The sequence below is a fragment of the Centruroides vittatus genome, unplaced genomic scaffold (assembly GCF_030686945.1).
Source record: "Centruroides vittatus isolate TY-2023 unplaced genomic scaffold, ASM3068694v2 contig_1276, whole genome shotgun sequence".
Classification (NCBI taxonomy): Eukaryota; Metazoa; Arthropoda; class Arachnida; order Scorpiones; family Buthidae; genus Centruroides; species Centruroides vittatus.
Window position 1 is genome coordinate 519,445 of NW_027120815.1, and position 23,916 is coordinate 543,360.

Sequence of the window (23,916 nt, forward strand, 5' to 3'; positions counted from 1 at the left end):
TCCAGTAATCCAAGAATTATTATAAAATGATGTTTTTAATAAATTACAATTGTCAATAATAAATTTATACTTTAAAATATTTTTAAAATTTGAAATTACAGATAATTTCAATGTTAATTCTTGGTTTTTGCTAAAATTTGTATTTATTCATAAGAAAGACATTTAAAATAATAGTTTTAAAATTTATGATTTATAATTGCTTTTATCAACCATCATCATCCATTCTCTTTTTAATTAACTAAAGAAGACGAATAATCTGTCACTGAATTTCTACTATTCTGATTCATTCTACAGAAACTTGTACTGAATAATGATAAGTTATCTTTTAATTTTCATTCAGTACAGACAGTTTGTCAAACTAACAAGACATAAATATGAGGCAAGCAGCAGTTAAAGATTATTATATTCTAGTCAGTTTGAAATTAAATTGTGGGTGGTTTCATTATGAATAACTACAGTAATCTATCATCTTTTTAATAGATTCTGTTAAGAAAAGTTTTCTAATCATAATGTTTAAACAGTGTCAGAATTTTTATTAATTTCTAACAGTAGAGAAAATTTACAACATATTTCTCAATTAGAATAATTTTTTATTTAAAAGAATTCAAAATGTCAAGATGATTAAAACACTGAAAATTTAAAATTTCTATATTTGTCAAATACGTTAAAAAATTAAATATTAAAATATCTAAAAATTCAGATGGTTGCATTAAAGCCAAACAATTGCCAGATTGGAATGAGCTATACGATTACTACTATTAACAATTAAATTGAATAATTTAATTATTGACAGCAGCATTAATATAGCCTGATCTAATCTGGCAATCATTTGGCTCTAAATTCAGATGTATAAAATTTTGGACATATTCATTAAGATAAGTGCATGTTTATTTTAATATTTTAGATCATTCCTATTTGGTTATTAGTTCCTTAACAATCTATAATTGAGATTCAGAACTATTTTTGGTAAATCCTAAGCTCATTTAGATCTTTGTTAAATTACTTTTAGCTTGTCTAAATTCCAGAGATTCTTACTAAAATGTGATAGAATGACTAAGATAAAATAAGACTGCATTTCTTTCTTGTGAAAATTATCTTAGTTATTGTGATTCAGACATACCAGTCTATAAAAACTCAGTCTTAGAGAATAACTAGTAATGTGAATTTAAGCTTAGTAATTTATTTCTAAAATTAATTTCTGATAGAATTTTATTTTAGATTTATTATTAGTCTTATTTTACAACTTGTTACTTCATTAATTTTCTTTATATTCAAATTTTGCTCCTTTTCATGTTAAAAAAGCTTAGTCATTTTTGTTATTCCAGTTACCTAGTCCTGTAATTGGAATTATTGGAATTAGATAGCATTTTCTATCTCCAAAAAGTTCCTCAATGTCACCTTATACTTGTAGTTACATGTTATTTTTATTAAAGAATAACATAACTATGAATTTTTAAACAAAACACATGAATAAACAGTTATTTTCACATAAGTGTTTTGCACTGTTTATGTAACTAACTCTAAACTGGAAACAACTTGAATGAGCAACATAAATTGAATACTACTAGAATATCAAGGTTAATATAATTAACATTTTTGACCACATTTTTGACTATTGGGTATGATTCTTAGAATAAATAAATGGAACACCATTCATTCATTCTAAGGATTGGGGATGATCTTTAAAATAAGGAATGTATTCGAGGATAAATATTTCCAGTAAGTAAAAATAAAATTATTGTATTTTTACAGAAATGGAATCTAAATTATAAAACTTAATTTAGATTAGTACAGAATAACTTTTAAACAAAAATGTGTGTACATAAATAATACAAAAACTAAACCAGCACCTGATCACTCGCTGAGAGATATTTATTCTTAACACAAACGTTTTCAATCCAATCAATGGATCATCATCAGGTAAATTAGAACATTACAAAAAATAGAACAACAAGTTCAAAATACAAAAAATATAATGGCTAACCAATATGTAACTAACAGCACAATAACGTTTCTAAATATCAAACAATTAATAAAAATGCTGCTAAAATTAAAAATAAAATAATAATATATAACAAACAAATAGTGTATACAAAATATTAATACTTCTGCCTTAATAAACAAATTAATAACACTAAATGTTAACACTGCCTAATAAGCTGTACAGAGTTTTTCATTTAACAATACATATTAATAAAGCTACTGCTCTTATTTGAAGTTTACAACCGCAAACTTCCATGCGGAAGGAAGTCCCTCGGCATCTCTTGCGTTGATGCAATTCCCTTTAAGCTTGCTTTTATAGATTTCTAATTTTTCGGCCATTCATTTATTAAGGCAGAAGTATTAATATTTTGTATACACTATTTGTTTGTTATATATTATTATTTTATTTTTAATTTTAGCAGCATTTTTATTAATTGTTTGATATTTAGAAACGTTATTGTGCTGTTAGTTACATATTGGTTAGCCGTTATATTTTTTGTATTTTGAACTTGTTGTTCTATTTTTTGTAATGTTCTAATTTACCTGATGATGATCCATTGATTGGATTGAAAACGTTTGTGTTAAGAATAAATATCTCTCAGCGAGTGATCAGGTGCTGGTTTAGTTTTTGTATTATTTTCTGCTGAGCACGCTGTAGGTTGTTTACATGTGTGTATATATTTCAAATAAGAATTTCAAGTTTAAAAAAAAAAGTTTAACATTTTGAAATTAAACAGTTTTCCATTATAAATTTAAATTTTCAATAATTATTAATATCACTTGAAATAGCTAAAAAAATTATTAATACTTCTTAAATCGCCTAACAAAAGAGTTTGGTTTTTATTTTAGATTGTATATTCAAATATCATTTTATCAAATTATACAAATTAAAATAAACTAAAAATTTTTCCATCTAATTAGAAACCTTACAGCTTATCTTTCTAAATATTTCATTCTCTATAAAAAGAAAGCTTTTGTAAGCATTCAATATAAATTACATATAAATAGAAATACATATACTAAAGTCAAAGTTAAAATAAACCATTTGTCACTATTCAATACAAAGTGCAAAGAAGAATTGATAAATGATAAATAACAAAAGAATTCTTGAAATATATCTGACAAAAAAATCTTTGAACAGCAAATTCTTTTGTTAATTGGAACAGAATAACATTTCAAAACTTTCCTCAATATGTTTCAACTGAAATACTACATCTTTTCATAAAATATACTACTGCTTCTTTATTGAGATACTATAGTAATTATTTTCACAGAGATATTAAAATAATTATATAAAGATGGTCCAAATAAATAAATTTTAACCAATTAAATTTTTGCATAAAATATTCTTGTTTTAATTTTGGCAAGTTAATATCTTTCAAATTATAAAACAAATTTTATTTAATAAAATATCTTATATCTGCAATACTCTCTATTGTCATGTTTTAATTTTATAAAGTTTATATAAACGTAACTGCTGATTACATAAATATATACTGTACTTCAAAATTTATTATTCTACCAGTACTTTTTCATTAAAATTAATTAACTGTTTTATTAGTTAAATAATTTCAAATATTTTTAAAACACACTATTTATGTAATACTAAATATGTAATAAAAATAAGATGATCCTTACAATTAGACTGCATTAACATTTAATTCCAATAAATTATAAAGAAACAAATATATAAAAATTTATAAGTTAAAAAACTATATTTATTTGCTTCAAAATTTGGGACATATTTTTAAAATTTAACTTTTGCAACTATAATATTTTTTTTTTTTTTTTTTCAAAAGAATAGTTAAATTTCAAACAGAAGGTTAAAAAATAAAAATTAAATCTATATGTACACATATATAAGTGTATATTTTAAAAACTCATTCATGTATGAAAATTTTAAAAGGAAAACAACCAAATAGATATTACAGATAGTAATTCCAGGAATTAGGAACAAAGACATTACCTACGAAAAGAGAATGTATCAAAATAACTAAAGCATTTTTTAACACTAGAATATAAAAAGTAAATTATAAATTTAAAATATCAATGTTATTTTTATTATAAATTCTAATACCTTTATGATTCATATAAAAGGTGTTCATGATTAGTCTGTGGTAAGGGAGGTAAAGTTTTGTTTCGGATGCCATCATCATAAAATCCTATATTACAATTTTAAGTTTAAAGGATTTTATAATGTAATAATTTGATTTTTCAATCAGTATATATACTTTTATTTATTTATTTTAAGTCGTAATACTCCTAATTTCAAAAAAATTCTAGTTTGTATTCAACTCCTAATAAGGAAATAAACCAAAATTTACCCTTGAAAATTGTGTAAAAGAATATTTTATTATGGAAAATACCACAATTATTTCATACATAGCAAAGACTAAAAATAAGCTTTTAAAATATTAGCAAGTTAATACAGATATAAAGAATTTATTTAAAATAAATAATTTAAAAATGTAAGAAATACAATAAATGCAAAGTTAGAGACAAGTGAAATTTAAAATCATTAGATAAAATTTTCAATTATCTAACATATTTTCTATGATATTTCTGAGATAATAGTTTCAAAGTACAGTTATCAGAACAGCAGACAGTCAGTCTTGAAAAAGACCATCATAATTTGAAGCTATTTATAACTATGAAAATTTCAAAACATTCTGTTAAGATATCAGATTAAAAAAACTTGGTTATGATAATAAAATAAACCTCACAGAAACAAAAAAAAATTTTAGTAACAAATTTAACATTATATTAGACTGGATTAAATAACTGTTTTAAATAATTTTTAAACTAAATGCATAAATTATTAAATATTGAAAGCATCATTTTTAAATAGGCCAAGTTTGATCATTTATAAAATAACATTTTTGAATTATAAATAAAACACAAAATAATTAAACTAGGCTAAAGGAAGAATGAATCATCTCATTTATTCTACTTAAACATGTAAATTGCTTTTTAGATTGTCAACTGATATTATAATTAATGTTAATTTTATTATAATAATACTTGTAGGAAATTAGATTTACTTTTATTTAAAAAAGAAATTATCAAAAGATGTATAATTTATAATTATAATTACTTAATGTAAGAATATTCTTCTATATTCAAAATATTAATGGAATCATTACAAAAATTAATTTTAGTAATTGCTTATAGTTATTAGATTTTTTTTATATTTGAGTGAAAAATGTTTCTAAATTTATTCTTAAAATCCAATATTTAGGTATCAACTAATGCAATCTAATTTTGACTTTCTTAGGTGTGTTGTTATTTTTTTTCAATAAATTTGACAACAAAGCAATTCAACACAATTCTTTAAATAAATAAATAAATTTATATTATATATATACTTTTATTGAATTGTTGAATATATATATATATAACCAGAAATTTGACGAAATATAACCAGAATATAACAAATAACCAGAAATTTGACGAAATATTATTTTCAGCTTAAAAATATACTGAACACCAATATGGAACAAAAATTCAAAACAAATAATTATAATTGTAATGATATAGGAGAAAATAAAATTATATAAAAATTTAAATAATATGACATCAACAGAATTTAAATTAGTTCACAAATAAAATAAAAGATTATAAAATGAATAAGAACATCAAAATCCAACAGTTATATATTAAAGCCAAATGATTGCCAAATTATTTCAAGCTAGATAGCCCTATATAATTCATCATTTGGCTTTGATTATAAAATGACACTATTGTCATCATGTGATGCAGTTAATGTGTTAATTAACAAAAATACTCAAATATATGTTTGCAGTGTATAATTTTGAGTTAATTTGTAATTATTTTAACATTCTAGAACAGTCTGACTTATCAGTATATAGTAATAGAAAAAACTGTGTGTCCATAATAGTCTTATAGTTGAATTAAATAGTTATGTATTATTGCAATGAGAAACCAAAAATTAACTTTGTTAAATTTCTGTTTTCTTTAACAATCTCAAAATCCATGTCCAAGTGATGTCAATGTTACAGGCAACAAGTACAGTACATTCTAACATTAAAACATCTATTTAAGATATAAATGTATCAATATTCTAAAATTCCCATTCTCATTATCCACACCCAAAAGCTTCCTATGAAATGTCACAACAAAAATGTTATCATAGGTAAATTTTTTAACCAGCATTTCATAATCTTTTTCAAATAATTCTAATAGTTATTTTTATGTTAAAATGCATCCAACATTATACTTTTGAAATGGAATGAAGATAAAATACAAGACTACAATAAAATAGGTATTTATCTCATTAAGCTCAGCAAAGGTAATTCTGACTTATGTCAAATCAACCAAAGAACAGCAGGCAATAAGAGTTAGAAAACATTCCTCTTACATGTCTAAGAATATCCTGATCCAAATATATACATATCTATATAATTATATATTTGGATCAAGATTATTCTTAGAATAAATATATTAGTATCTATCAATCAATCAATCTGATACGAAAGTTCCGTAAAATAAGCTTGTTCTATTTAGAGAATTGTAGGATTATTCACCAACCAGATTTTTAAAACAATTATATATTAATATCAGATATTTTAAATATAAATATACATGATGCCTATAACATGCTTAAATATGCTAGTAAAAATGCTTAAAAAATGCTTAAAAATGCCTCAAAATGCTTAAATATCAATTTTGAAATCTTTAAAATTCTCTCTTTATACTAAGTAAATTTCCAAATTCTCATAGCCTTACACAACAATAGTACTTTAATTTTATTGATATAATAAATTATACAAAATGTGAACTATAGTTATACAAAATTTATAATTAAATAAATTACAAGAAATGTTAAAACAACTGAACATTATTTTGTAGTAATAAATTATTTTACTTTATACAGTGGTGCCTCATACTCCAAATTTAATTCATTCCAAGAGGTCATTCAAATGATTCAGAGTTTGAATGGCTCTCCCTAGCTAGCCCTAATAATAAATTAAAACACAAAAACAATACATACGTAAATAATGTATAATAAAATGAAAACTGCATTTACTGATCACAGACTACTGACTTTTGCATCATAAATATGGCTGCTAGTTCTGCTACATGTGTACTGCTTTCATGCTTTGCAATAAGTTCCTTCTTCATCTTAGCCTTTTTCAAGCCTTCCTCTAACTAGTTAGATTTTGTTGCTTCCATACATTTCTCCAATGCAATGGTTAATAAGTAAAGGTTATAATGGGTTGAACAGAAAATTTTTGGATATTTTTAAAAGTTGTGGTTACTTAACATAGATGTGTGATCTAATTATGACAGTTGTGAATTTTAACACATTGCTAATTTGAGATTATATTCTTTGTTCAGAAGCTTGTTTTATGCTTCAATGCATTTTTAATTCTGTACACAGTTCGAACTCCAAAGTGAATTTTTGTAAAATTTAGCATTTGAACTCTGAAGCATTTGAAGTACAAGATACCACTGTAGTTTAAATTTAAACTCTTGAAACTCTACTAGTTCTAATATAAACAATTTTTAATCTTTCTTTTGGATTTCATGTTCCATAAAATTCAATGTATTTGTAAGCTGAAGGTGATCCGAATAATGATTAAAAATATAGTAAACACCTGTTAACTTGAACAAACTCAGACAAATTTTTTTGTAAAAATGCAAAGTAATTCTAAATTTCTTAATGACAAAAAAATTATAATTTTTATAACTGAATGAAAAAAATCACAACTTTAGCAAGATCTACTTATAAAATAGAGTAGCTAAATTGGAAACACTGGATGCACTATCAACTCAACTATTGTGCTATATGTAACTACAAGATAATCTGATCTGTTAAGGCTCTCCAAACAGATAAAGTCATTTTCTGCCAAATGATTTCCAGTGTGCTGAGATTGTGTCATATGTTACATTGAGCTGAACCATTCATTTTTTTTTAATAGTCATAGCTTTAAAACACATAGCCAGAAACACTTCTTGCTCAAAAAGAAAGCATAAGATAAAGATGCTTTAGTAAAACCTACTAAAGCTCATTAAAACTTCTGTATAGAGCTGATCATAATAAATTATTGTACTGTATATCCATCTTCTTGTTTTTCACATTGTTGAAGAAAATATCCCACTAACTCAGACTTTTGTAAACGTTGACAACCTTTACCCCTGTTAGTCCAAGTTCATGGGGGAGTTTATTGTAGTTCTGATTAAATATCTTGTGCATATAAATTAAATTAATACCACCATTGACAGTTTCATATCATGATTTATTGTTTTTATTTCACATTATATTCTTATACTATAACTGTATGTGTTAAAAATAATATAAGGTTTAATATTTTTTATATGTGGATAATTTTATCTTTCAATAAGATCAATAAAAAAAATAAGCAGTAAGTTTGTCTTTTTTTTTTTTTTTTTTTTTTTTTTTTACATTCTGCTCACAAATCAGTTTTATTCTATTGTTTGATCATGATTTTTATAAAAGTAATGGCTGTTTGATAAGTCAACAGCTGACTCTATTATATAAAGTATATAAATCTGAATGTATACTAGCTTTTAAATTAAAATAATGAAAATATAATCAATAAATGATTACTGTAGCATTAACAAATTTTTTATTAAAATATGAAAATTTAATTATCAAATTTATATAATTTTTATTGTGCCTAACTCTATAATAAAAGTTTCAATATAAAAATTAGAGCATAATGTCTCATAAATATATATAAGTTCTTCATTTATATATGAAACATTCTGCTTTAATTTTCATATTAAAACTTTTTAATTTTTTAAAAAAGTCCTTAGATACATGGTGTATAAATTACAATCTAATAAAAACAAATAAATTGATCTGGAATGCGATCTTGCAAAAATATATGATCAACAAAAAAGTAAAATGTAGTAAATGCTAAAAGACTGACTAAGATTCATATGATTTCTTTATCACATGATCATGATTTTTTATTATACAGGATGTCTGTTTTGGTAGTATTAAATTATTTCTAATTATGACAGACACACAGTACAGCCAGATAGTTTATTTGGAATAATATAAATGTACTATTCTAAAAGTTACATCATTAAAAAGTTCAATACCCTGCTTGCATGAAAAAGTTCAAACATGTCAATTTAGAAGTTGCTTCTAAGACAGAAATTTCTTGAAATGTAAAATAAATTCATATCGAAAACAAACACGAAGCAAAGATACATTTATGTGATGTTTTCATGATGTGACTTTGCATAAACTGATAACATATTGACAAGGTTTAACCGTACTTATTTGGAAACTCTAATTTTGAAGGAAAATAAAAACTGCAATTGAATAATTAGAATAATAATATCATAATAACAACAATAATATTGCTCACAAATCAGTTTTATTAAACTAGTTTATAGTTCAAAACAGTTTTATTGAATTAGAAACTATCAAATAATGAAATAAACTAATCAAATAATGAAAATGATAACATAATCAACACATCGACTGAAGAAAGGGATAACTTTTCATTAAAAATTTAATTCTTGTTATTAATTCTACAATACTTTTATCAAAATTAAACAAAGCAATTGCTTCCTCTTATTCAAATATTAGACAGTTTCAAATATAAATAAGTCATCTGAACAATACTTATTAGAAAATATAAGTGTTATCATATGCAATAAGAACTACAAAATACTATCTACATTCAAAATATATATAAAATTACAGTCTATAACATTTACAAGAAATAATTTCTAAGTTTCACAAATCAAGCTTTAATGAAGTTATCATTTTCTTTTTGATTTTTATGAATATTTGCTATATTGAATGCCATCTGAAAGTATCAAATAGATTTATATGATTTGATTTTCCATTTGATCATCTAAGCATGCAAAACTAACATTAACATTTTTACTAAACATGTAAAACAGAGATAATATCAATGTAAAATTACAATTGCAGAGAAAAAGTGATATTCTAAACTTTCTCTTTTGCTCTACATCAGATTCGTGTGATTATATTTAAATTAGTAATGAGACAATTAATCGAAATTGGAAAAAAAAATTGGGCCTTTTCCAGTAACCAGAACTGGAATCGAGCAAATCTTGTCATAGTTTCTGGTTCTTCTACATTTAATAAAAAAATTAGTTATTTGTTCAATCAAAGATTAAACATTTTTAAAATTACAATATTAACAATTAAGTATTAGTTTATTGGAAACTCTCACATCAATAAAGCAGAGAGTATGCAATGCCCCATATACAAGGTGATGTCTGTCATGATGAACTTTTCATCAAACATTTTCTTTCATGTAGTCAGAGCAATGAGATTGTACTAACTGTTCTCATTTCAGGGAAGATGGGTGAATTTAAGGTTGCCATCTGGCCAGCATTGGGCCAGCTTAACCAGCAATCTGTATTCTGTATTTATATATTAAAAGCAAAATGTTCCGTCACCGCTACACACAAATAATGTACATTTTTAAATTAATATGATTTCAATTTGAAAATTTCAAGACAACTTTTAAATGGTTTTTAAAATCATTGTTTTAATTTTCAATTTATTTGATTTTAATTTTAATTAATTTTATTTCTAACTTTGGTTTCATTGTAAAAGCCAGAGTTTTATTTATTCATTACTTAATTTTGGTTTGATTTTTTCCAGCTATTTTTAACCCTTAATTATAATTATTTTTAATTAATTGAAATACATTTTTTTATTTTGCATCATATCTACAGAAATTGTTTTGTTGTTGTTTTGCACAAAAGATAATCAAATTTAAAATTATTTTAATTTTTTTAATAATGTCATTAATTGCTGTTTTATGAATTTGCCTGCTTTTTTTAAAATTTTAATTATAAGCAAGTTAACATTGACTGAACTATTGGGCTATCTAGTTTCAAATCAAGGCTGGCAGTCAGCAAAAATATTTAAGTGTCAGCAAAACAGTTTAAAATATAAACAATTGTATAAAAATTAATTCTGATTAACTATAAAATTAATATGTAGTATGTTTACTTATAATGATAAAAACAACTCTCTCATTATAATTATGAGTGACAATGCTGTAATAGAATTACATTTGAAAATTTAATGTAAGTAAAAATACTTGTTCACACTAAATCTACAGCAGTTTTAAGTTTTAAAAATTGATTTTTCAAGATGAGTCAATATAGACTTATGTGGCTCAAGTCAATAAATTCAAAAATTGGTTAACTCATGACAATGATGATATTTGTTTGACTCATTGCATCATTTGCTGAACCAGTGTTAAATACAATGGAATTAAAGCATTTATGAGGCATACCAATGGAGAGAAGCACAAAAAAAAAGTGCACCTTCTCCTTTATCTTCCCCCCCCATTATGCCATTATGGTGTTGGCCAACAAAGTAATTTTGAAAGATGAGGACCCTAGATGACATGATGGGATAGTTCTTTCAGTAAAAGGAAATTAGTTGTTAGGGTAGATTGCAATATTAACTTTATCCAAAATAAGATTACAAATTTATTTTGTAGTATGCAACAGAAGCCTGCATATCCAGATATAAATGAAGAATTTTCACATTTTTTTTTGCAAGATTGATTTTGGATTTTCCAATCATTTTCCATTCTTAAGCTTAATGTTTATAAATTAGTTAATTAATTAATAAAGGTACCATGCTCATAATGTAAATCATTAATTTTTCTAAATGAAAATAAACTTTAGAAAATATTCAAAAGAATTAGAATTGGGAGTTTTCGGCAGAATTGGAATCAGGAGAAATTTTGGTATTGTCCCATCACTAATTTAAATAAGAATTTTAAAAATATGCACAGGCACATTTCTTGATGTAAATAATTCTATTTTCAATAAATTTTAATAAAAAAGAAGATATTAAAATTTCATAAAAGATATTAAGTTTCGTAAGTAATACATGAAAATAGTATCAATAGAATAATAATAGATTTCAAAGTCAAAAATGAAATTTATTCTAGACAGACTAGAAGAACTTAACCATTTATATTATAATACAGTATTTCAATTATATGGCCAAAACTGGTACATCTACCCTATTATTTATTTATATCTATTATAATATAATTTTAATACAAATCAATAAATTCAATACTAATAATATAATATAAATAGAGGTGCATGTTAATTTATTTATTAACATGTTTTAAGTTTTGTGAACTTATGAAATATTAAGTTGTTAACAATAATTTCAAAAAAATATATTCAAGATAGTATTTTTATTTACACAACTTAAATTTTTAAAACTAAATTTTCATTCAATGATCATTTATCTCATAGATAGATCTATACAAACAATATAGATTTAAACTATATTTATTCTTAAAATAAATTTACCTAATTAAATTCCAGTCATTTCATTTTAAAAAATGCAGAAATCTTACCTTATACACTTGTCCATATGTGCCATTTCCTACCACTTCAATCAATTCAAAAATTCCAGCAGGATCCTATAGCAAAAGATAATAATAAAAACATCATTATGATTTGGTAACTTTTTAGAATGAGCCTGAAAATTTAAATCATCATTGTTATGATATTTATTATTTCCATTTCAGAATAAGTAAAAATAATTTAAATAAAAAAAATACATTATTTTTACATGTTATGATGTTACAAAAGAGATATTACTAATGAAAATGATAATAAATCTTAAATTCAAACTCAATATCTAAGATACGTCAATGAATTATATTATATTAAAAACACAAAACAACTTCCACAATATAAAAAAATCAATTACTTTTTATTTTTTTAAATAATGTAATTGATTTTCATGTTATGAAGTTAATTATTACTTTGCATACATATCAAAAGGATTATAAAATGTGTTTTCTCATAGAAGATATTTTTTAAAACATAACAGTTAATATAAAAAAAAATTCATTCAAATCAAAATTAAAAAAAACCACAGAAGCTCTCATTACTAGAAGAAATGAGTAAAATTGAATAATTTCAAAGCATTTTCAATAAAACTGAGAAAACAGAACTGCTCAAATGTTACTATATGTGACACTTAATATTTTGTTAAACATTTTGTTAGATAAATAATTATAGTTTTCTATTGGGTTGTACGGAAAGTAATTTCGTTTTTTTATTACTAGAGGAATTAGATGCATTTTTACCAGCCAATTTCATTTTAAACCACATTTTCATTATATACTTTGACAGCTGACATTTTAAGACTTATTTCTAAAAAATTTTGTTTGATTCTGTACAATTGTTTTTTTTTTTCTGGTGTCCCATCAAATATGGAAAAAAGAAATCATCATTTTCAGCATATTTTGCTTTTTTATTACCAAAAAATCAAAATGCTGTTCAAGCAAGAAAAAAATTGTAGTACATGTATGGAGATGTGTTGAGAGAAAGACAGTGACAAAACTGGTTTACAAAATTGCGATCTGGCAATTTTAATATCGAAGATAAACCACATTCTGGATGGCAATTTAAAGCCAATGAAAACAAAATAAAGATACTGATTGAAGCAATCTGCCGTATAACAACACATGAAATCACTGAGATTAAATCTGTTAAATTGAACCATTTATTATTACTTAAAACGAATTGGTTTCATTTCAAAGCTCGATATACGAGTTCCACATGTTATTAACGATGGTTGGATTTTAAAGAAATTTTTTTTTTGAGCTTTTACCAGACAATTTAACAATTGATTCAAAAGTGTACTGCCATCGAGTAAACAAATTGAGTAATATCATCAAACAGAAAAGGCCAGAATTGATCAACAAAGTGTAGTGTTTTACCATGATAATGCCAAATTTCACACAAGTTTAGTAACTTGTCAAAAACTGTTACAGCTTAGATGGAATGTGCTATCACACCAACTGTATTCGCCAGATCAGGCACACTCAGATTATTACTTGTTCCAGTCTATACAAAATTCTTTTTAACTGTAAGACATTTACTTGAAATGAAAATGTCAAAAATCACTTGGATCAGTTTTTTGTAAGCAAAGATCAAAACCTTTACAAATGTGGAATCATACTACTACCAGAAACAATAGCAACAAGTATTTGACCAAAATGGTCAATATATAATTCAATAAAATATTTATTTATTATAAGAATATTGCGTTTTTTCCACAGGAAAAAAAACAAAATTACTTTCCGAACAACCCAATAATTTATACTTTTTATTACTATTGAAACTGTAATTATTTTCAAACTCAACTATAACAAGAATTAATCACCTTTTATCATAAACAGAAAGTAAGGAAATCGTTTATAGAATTTTGTGGTTGATCTTTAACAGTTCTTTAAAGTTAATAATTTTACAAAGTTGATGAAAGAATAACAAAATATTAATAAAGTCAATACCGCCATATGTCATCAGGCTATATAACGGCTATATTAATAATAAATTTCCAAACAATTTGACCCTAGGGGGAGACATTAGGCGTCATCTCGTAATAAATTTAATAATTATAATTTTAATTAAATAATTTAGATTAAACTGGAAGAAAAGAATTGGCCTGGAGCAGGACTCGCCTACTGCTTCCCTGTAGGGTCAAATTGTTTGGTAATTTTTTATTAATATAGCCATTATATAATCCAATGGCATAGGCAGTGGTTGGTTTTATTATAATGTATTGGATTTTAGTACAGTTGTTAGTTTATATTTAAACAAAATACTAAAAATTTTTATTGATGAAAAGTAATTTTTGCCTATAGAACAATTAAAGTTTCTTTAATTTAAAACTGATTATATTTAAAAATCTTTTTGTAATTGATAGATCCATTTGTAAATAAAATCCAAATATTTTTAAAAATCCATAACAAACTATGTTAAATATTAATTATTTAACAACAAAATGTAAATTTCTTGTGTGCTACTCGTATGTAATTTTTCTAATTTAACACTTATTTTCATATTTAAAACAACTGCAGTATTGATGTGTTAATTGGATTTTTCTGACAAATTAATACTGATTCTGCTAGAAATAGTGCTTTAGTTTTAACTGGAGTGAACAAAAACTTAGTCCAATTGAGTTCATATTTTTACATGCATTTTTACTTTCCTGACTGTTATATATAACAGAGGAAAAACATGACAATTGATCATAGAATGACCTCTCAAGAATTTTACATTTTTGTATTCAGGAAATCTTTAAATGTTGAGAAATGTAAAAAAATTCAGGGTTTTCTGTATATATGAATGTTAGTATGTGTGGGGGAGCATGATTTTGTTCATCCACTTTGAAGCTTAACAACAATGTAAATTTTGTTTCCTGTGTCTCTTGTCAAAAATTTTTGAAATTTTGCAGAGAGGTTTGTGTATTAGGGAGATTGATGTCATTAAGTTTTGGTGGTTCTAGGTCAAGGAGATAGTGAGATGAAGGGAGTCATGTCATATCTTGATTGAGGTTGGGACTTAATGAAGATTTTTACTCATTATTAGTATTTACAATTTTTTTGCTTTTATAAAACTCATCTCTAGCTTCAAAATTAAGCTTTTTGCCATTTTACAATAATTAATAAACACAGTCAAGCTGCATTATAATGATATTTTGGGGACCAGGAAAATAGTATTGTTATACCAGGGTTATTGTTGTAGTGATATCTTAAATCTTAAGAACAGATATCATTACGGAAGTGAAAATTAGTTTAAATACATTTTGTGCCCACATCTCAGTAAACCAATGAAATGTTGCATGGTTGACATCTTTACAATTAGGTGTCTTTAGACATTTCCAAAATGTATGTTTCCACCCGCTACACTGCACTCAATTGCCTTATGTTTCTTTACAAATCTTGCTAGGATTAACTGAACTAAGCAATATTTCTTTGCAACTACTGTTTGTTCCATTCTACTACCAATATCTTAGAAAGTTTCTAACTTCATTTCCAAACTTACCAGTTTCCAAGCTTTTCCATTTTTTTCTACTACATGATGGTATTGCTACCTTCTTGGCCCTTAGCCAGAACTCTTCTCTGGTGGGAAAAAGAAATCCTTTGCGGTCGGTCAAGAGCTTAGAGTTTCTTATAGGATTGGCTGAGGCAGTGATAATGGTCACAATGCTGCCAATTAGCTAGTTGTGGACAAACCATTCTGGAGCATTGAGGGTTCATAAGTAACAAAATTAGCAAACAGGTGCACTTAGCTCTTCACCACATGGTTCCTGCATCAGTCACCATGATGAAGCATTCGAGTCAACTGTGGGTCGTGCCAAGTTATCCTGATAGTCATGTCACTGTATTAGAGATTTTACTATTTTTGTAGCAGATAAAAAAATTACAGTATTTGTATAAAAATTTGGATAGGCCACAGAAGTTCTATCATTGTACTGGGGTTTATTGATGTGAAAATGTACCATTTATCAATAAAAGTAAGACTAGTTTTAATCCTCTCTGCCATCTAAACCATAAAAGACTAAGCTATAGTCAGCACAACTAGAGATGGCCATTGAGTTGATTCATTTTAGTGTGGTGTAGGGCAAGATTGATAGTCTTTTTTCTGTTAATTTGTAATCAAGAATTTTTAATAAATATAAATATTTAATAGATAATAATGCCAATGTAATTAACTAAATTACACACATGCACTCAACTCTTTTTTGAGATAAGCTGAATCCCAAAAGCATATATGTGCATTCATGAACATTTCTATCTTCCCTTAAAGACACAAATATGAACCAACCCAAGAGCCAACTCTAGTTGCACTGACTATATATGAATACTAACAGGTTACTAATTGTACTAATTGTTAGGTTTTACATCTAGTTATTTATTTTCTTTTTCTACTTTTTATGATGCTATAAATTTATTGGCTGCATTTACATACAGTCTTGATAGTATAACTTCTATATTTTGTATGAAATTGGCCATTATCTGTTCTATACTCCTTTATTTATTCCCTCAGATTCTTGTATCAAAAACTAATATTTAAGTGTATAAAAATAACTTTAAAAAAAATCAAACCTATTACTTCATTAGAAAAAGTATTAATCTCTTTAATCTCAAAAGACACTGTGGCCATTTGGCCTTTTTCAAGTGTCACAAAAAGACAAAAACAAACAACAGAGGAACAAAAAGCATCAGCAGAAAAAAAATACAAATGCATTATTAGCTAAGAAAAAATTTCACTGCACTAAAACAGAAAAGCATAATTTATCAGTTGTAGTCAAAATCCCTTCAGAAAAACAGATAAATATATTTAAAATAAAATAAGATTACATTGAATACAAGAAAAGATTTATCTTGCAGTATTAAAGACTTGCCTACATTAAAAGAAAATAGTACCATATATTCTGGTGTATAAGATGACCCCCGACTTTTACAGTTAAAATATAGAGTTTGGGTTATACGGCGAGTATATGACTACCCCTCTTCCAACACACACCAAATAAAAGTAAAAAAAAATCAGATTTGATTTCAATATGGTAATTTTAATTCAAATGCTTATGACATGCAGGTACTTAGCAGGTAAACTGTCACTTATAAACATAAGGCTGTTTGTCATCAAACAGAAAAAATTTGGCGGAAAAACACACTCACGATAATCACTATCGTCAATCGCAACAATCTTTTTCGCTATCAATTCTTTTCTCCCAATAATTTTTTTTATTTCAAGAAAAAGATTGATTCTAGCCCGATTTTGAAGCAAGATGTTGCAACATACCAGCCCACCCTTGTATCCTATTACCATACCCCCCTTCTCTGCCTCTCAGATCTCACACATGTGCCACTTCACTGCAGTCCTCAGGAGTAAGATCTGAGAGGCAGAGAAAGAGGTACGGTAATAGGATACATACAAGGGCGGACCGGACAAGTGAAAGATGCGTGCTTTTCTGGGCACAGTGCCGCTCTATCTCTATCCATACCCCAGGCGTCCCAGCTAACTGCAGCACCCGCCCTATAAGACAACACCCAGTGTATAAGATGACCCCCGACTTTTGAGAAGATTTTCTTGGGTTAAAAAGTCATCTTATACGCCGGAATATACAGTATATTTAATAGAACAATTGTTAATAAGAACTTATATCCATAAATGTGATGTTAGAGCAAAAAAAAAAAAATTATAAAACTATACTAGAAATCCAAAAATTTAGCAACCAGAAGTATTTTTCTATTATTGGGTGTATAAATATGACTCCGCCCTTTTTAATAGATGACATTAGTAGTACTGCTTGCATGCAACTGCTTCCGGCAACACTTTCATTTGAAAGGTTTCACAGCATTCTTCAAAAATAAATCCCAAACATCTGTTTAAAGTGTAAACAATAATTATTTTTATTTGATTAAAAACGTTGGGTTTTGTGCCAGAAAAACAGCATTTGCAGGAAGTCTTGCTTCATTATTTTATTTCAAAGAAAACTGCAGCAGAAGCATATCATTTGTTGGAAATTTACGGTGAACATGTTCCATCCAATACAACATGCAAAGAGTGGTTTCAACAGTTTAAAAATAATGATTTTTATACACATGACAAAGAGCATGGAAAACCACCAAAAAATTCCATGATGAAGAATTTGAAGCATTACTTGACAACAATCCTTGCAAACACAATTGGAACTGGCTGCTGCTTTAAATGTTTCTCAACCATGTATTTCCCAACATCTACGTGCAATGGGGATGATTCAAAAACAAGGAAATTGGGTCCCATATGAACTGAAAGAAAGAGACATTGAATGTCAAAAAACCATATGTGAATTATTGCTCCAAAGACAAAAAAAGAAAAGCTTTTTGCACTGAATTGTTACTGGAGATGAAAAATGGATACACTTCAACAATCCTAAACAACCAAAGGCATGGGTGCATCCAGGTGACCCAGGTCCATCAATGCTGAAACAGAATATTCATGGAAGTAAAGTTATGTTGTGTATCTGGTGGGACCAAAAAGGTGTTGTGTACTAAGAGCTGTTGCAACCAAGTCAGACAATCAATGCTGAATGTTACAAACAACAGTTAATCAAATTGAACGAAGCATTGAAGCAAAAACATCCAGAATATGCCAAAAGACATGACAAGGTTGTCTTCCAACATGATAACGCTCCCCCACATGTTGCAAGATCAGTCAAGGAAACTCTAGAAGAACTTTGCTGGGATGTATTGCCCCACCCACCATATTCTCCAGATGTCGCTCCTTCAGATTACTATTTGTTTCGATCCATGAAGAGTGACCTTTCAGGAAACAGTTCAGATCTTATGAGGATATTCAAAATTGGGTTGATAATTGGACTGCTTCAAAACAACCAACTTCTTCCTTCATTGAATCAGTTTTTTGCCTGACAGATGGGCAAATGTTGTAACTTCTGATGGAAAATACTTTGATTAAATTTTTCTTTCATTTTAAAAACAAACAAATGTCTTATATTTACCAAAAAAGGGCAGAGTCATATTTATACACCCAATAATAGAAAAGTCTGTTTAGCTGTGTGTATATAAAGATTTATAAAACAATCTTCTATTTATTTTTACATGATCTTTTCAACTATTGTTATTATGTAGTTTTTCTTTTTTTAGTTTAGATATAAAATACTAAGTAAACTGATTTTTTATTCTTGTTTATTATTTTTACTTAAATATTACAGTTTAACACTTCTTGTATTTATGATTTATGTTAATTTTTTAAATTTGTCATCAGTTGTATTATTTTAAAAGTTTTTACTGATTCTGAATATTCAAAATCATCTGTTCTATTTTCATCTTTTAAACAATTTTCCAAAATTGAAGTTTTAAGAATTTGAAAAACCTTTAACAACATTAAAAATGATTTAAACTCAAGCCTTTGTGTTTCAAATAAACAATAATTACTTTACACTCTTTAAATACAGGATGAATGTCATCATAGTTGTTTCAGGCCAAAAACAGTTATATTCCCATGAAATAATTGAGGAGAATCTCAGACTAAAATTACATAAATATATGCATAGGAGACACAAGCTTGACAGTAAAAACTTCTCTTTACCAGATAAATGATATCTATTAATTCAGAATAACAAAACTGCAAAAATCTACAGACTGACAGAAAGAAGACATTTGATGATGTAATACATCTAAGGCTATGGCCTTAGATTATGGAAAACCTAAGGCTATGGCCATGTAGCTGCAAGAATAGTAGTGAACATGAAGTTTGTAGCAAATTTGCTATGGCAAAGTAGATCCATGCATGAACAAGAAATGAAATATCTTCTTCACAGGACAAAGTCTTGCTGTCACTAATATCTGGTACTATTTGGTTTTTTATCATGGTTTAAAGTTTTTGTTTATACTGGCATGGTTATGCTTGCACATTAGCTCTTTACCTCATTTTTGGTTGTGCACGATTCAAACATGGCTTCTTCACTGTGTATGAGTAGAAGAAAAATGATCAAAGTTTTCTTAAAGAGAAATTAATTAATTCAATCAAGATGTGAACCAGTGATCTTGCAAATATGAGTAAGGCACACTGCCACCAAACCATGCAGTCTTTGATGAAAGATTCTACAAAAACTAAAACTCATAATTTGCTTATGATTTTTTAACTTCAATTTTATTGAAAATACTTGAGAAATGTGCTTTCTCCTTTGCTTAATAGAAAATTCATTCTACACATACATTATTACTGTAATCCCTGAGGACCACATTATAACTTTTCCTTGTTAGAAGCCATAACTAAAGTTAAATATAGTGTCAGGAGTGTCAGTGTAAACAGTAATCCACATTTAATATATGTTTAATTCAAGTTTCTAACAGTTCAAAACTTTGGAGATGTGAAAAGCATAAAAGCAGAGGTCCAGGGCATACTGTTAAGTTATTATGGGACCTCAATTGCCTTGACAAAGCTGTTAATTTGTCAATGTTTAGAACAAAGCACAGCAGAAAATCAGTGGTCAATCTATATACATAAACTTGTAAATTTATATAACCACATTGCTTTATTTAAATAATTACATGAACACAAGATGCACACACAAAATTATAAACTAAAGAATAAAAATTTATTAAGTGATGTATAAAATGAATTAGATTATGATACAATATCAAAAATTCTAGATATAAAAATTATTACTAAAATTTTAAGTTTTCATTATTATTAAATAACAACATTAAAAAAATTACTTATGATTATGAATGAAACAAAATTTAGATGCAAATTTTTGACTTTGATAAATATTTGTAGAATAAAAAAAATCAAAAAACTTACTACTGTAAAACAATAATAATAATAATGAAAAGTCGTCATAATTGTTTTAATAAATTTTATGTTTATGAAAAATTTTTAACGATTCATAATATAAATATATTGGCAGAGTATAATAAATAGGGAAAGTATCAAAATAATGTTTAATAAGTTCTCACTTAAAAAAAAGATTAATGATTCAAAGGAGTTAAATATAGTTACTTCTAAAGCATTTGGTATTCTTTGGCTAACTAAAGTTACAAAATATTCTGCAAAATCACACTCCTATTACAATGTCTCACAACTCAATAAAAAGAAGAGAGAAACAACTTCCTAAAACAGCATTTTGGATATAAACAAGAATAGTTAAAATCGCATGCATCATTTTGATTATTATCTATAATTTTATATAATTTGTAAAATATACAAATATAAAGAATGTATTACAGTACATTTATAAATTGATATATTTTATCACAAATATATCAATTGAATATATACAATATAATTTTGTACTAAATATACTTATTTATATTTAAAATTAATAAATATTTTCAAAATAAAATTATCTTATAATTGGTTTCATGAATAAGCAATAAAAGGATATGATTTAAAACATGAAAAAATTTGTTTATAAATTATGTGAGAAATTTTAAGATTCAAGATATATACAATTTAGATAAGCATACTTAAACTATCTATTAAACTTTTTATTTAATTTAAATGATTTATACTACTGCCATAATAAATCAATTAAACTGTTATTTTATCTGTATGTTCAAATGCCAAGTTGAACAACCTTTATAACAATGATTTTTTTATAATTATGAATTCAATTATATTGCAATTTATACAGATATATTTTAAAGAAGAAAAAATCATAAAATTTTTATAATAGCTTTTAATAATCAAGTAAAATTTTAAAATAAATTTTTACTCTCCAGATATACTGGTATATATCATGTCAAAGTTAGGTATGTATCTTAAAAACATCTACAAACAAAACTTTATTAACTCATTAACTAAAAGTAGAACTTAGAATACAGGAATCTGAGATAATACACATGTAAATCAATAACAGAAAATGGAAAATAAACATTATGCAAATTTATATTACAACTGTATTTATCATAAGTTGATCTTTAAGTAACCAGATCAATAAATTTCAAATATACAGAAAGAAATAAAAATTACATTCATTTAAATAAAAAATAATAATAAAATAATTTCATAAAATGACTTATTCGGAGAAAGTAAAGCAATGAAAAATAAATTCATGTTTTTATGAAAAATTATTTCAGATTTGATTTCATATTATAATATTGTTTGCATTTAATATAAAGTATTATAAATGTTTTGTTTTTTTTCATTAAATACAAAATTTCTTCCCCCCCTTTCTTTTTCAAATTATTAAATAATGGATGTAGTATGATATAGAATTTTTGAAACATGTTTATATCATCTTACATGATAAATCATCACAGATATTTAAAAAATTATATTATGAATTTTTTACTCTGATAAATTTATTTTGTCAATAAGAAACAATCTCTTCTTTGTTGTCAGAATTAGATGCATTACTTCATAAAGCTGAAATACTGACTTTTCTGTTTTAATACTTTTATGAATAAAATAACAATCATCACTTACACTTTATTTCAACCATGATTACTTCCGTTGTGAACAGAATTCATTTATTTTTATATACATCATAGATGAAGTATAGCATTAAGTATTAGAGAGGTAATAAAAACATCCAGCTGCTCTACAGATAAGTTTAATTACATTAAATGTTGTTAGCTTTGCGATTCTTTTCAGTTTCATCACTTATATGAAATAAATATTAATTGTCCAACTACTTCAGCTTGTTTGTTATACCTCAACTGCTTATAAGCTTGTATAGCCTTATAATATAATGTGATATGATGAAATAGGAAGCTTCTTTGATATTGTTAATTCAAAAGAATCTTATAACTTAACTTAGAATATTATATAGACACAACAGATAAATATGCACCAAGCTATATTACCACTATTTATATATTGCTAAAAATAAATTTGAGTTTATGAGTAGATTGTACAATACATTATATTGATACCACATGCAATCATTTGACACTGCCAAAACCCCTGTATATGTATTTGTGAAATCAGAGCTTTTATTAAACAATTCATATAACTCTTCTACTGTTCAGATTATTTGGCCATATTATTAATAATTTCTTAAATTATCTTCTTTCATATAATTCAGATTTTTATAAATATAAATGTATTTTATATATTAGTCCCTTATAAAGTGTTTGAACAATACAGTCAAACCTGTTTTTATGCGCTCTTTTTATGTGCGATTTTTATTTGTGCGATTTTTTTAATGCGAATTTTTAATTTGTGCGGTATAGTTGGCGACTAGTCTCGTGCGATTCGTCATGTCTCACGTTGACTTATTATAGCTAAATAAACTTATTATAGCATAAATGCACTTATTATAGTAATATTATTGCATGAATATGCGAAAAATGAAATAATTTACTTTTTAAGTCAACAAAACACCACCTGGACAAAAATATGTAAAACAGACGATAGACCAGACGATGCAGTCAAGTGCTGACATCTGTTGTCAATAAATTCTATTTCGTACGGTTTTGAGTTATTTTCTATGTGAGACTTTTTTATGCGGTCCCTGTTGACCGCATAAAAAAAATATTTTTTTAATTGTGTTGCGAAAACTATTTTTTACAGCCATTCGTGAAGTTTCGTGCGATTTTTTTTAATGCGTCTTTTTTAATGCGGTCCCTATCCCCCGTCCCTTATAAAGTGTTTGAA

General features: G+C 25.9%; 1 protein-coding gene across 4 annotated transcripts in view; it reads right to left on the reverse strand.

Annotated features, from left to right (window-relative positions):
* The window catches only part of LOC136988825 (serine/threonine-protein kinase mig-15-like), a 112,829-nt gene that overhangs the window by 82,917 nt on the left and 5,996 nt on the right, over positions 1-23,916 (reverse strand). For all 4 annotated transcript variants that reach the window (XM_067286816.1, XM_067286796.1, XM_067286807.1 and 1 more), the window contains exon 2: positions 12,360-12,425. In XM_067286816.1, the coding sequence (XP_067142917.1) occupies positions 12,360-12,425 (66 nt within the window). The remainder of the gene's footprint in view (positions 1-12,359; positions 12,426-23,916) is intronic.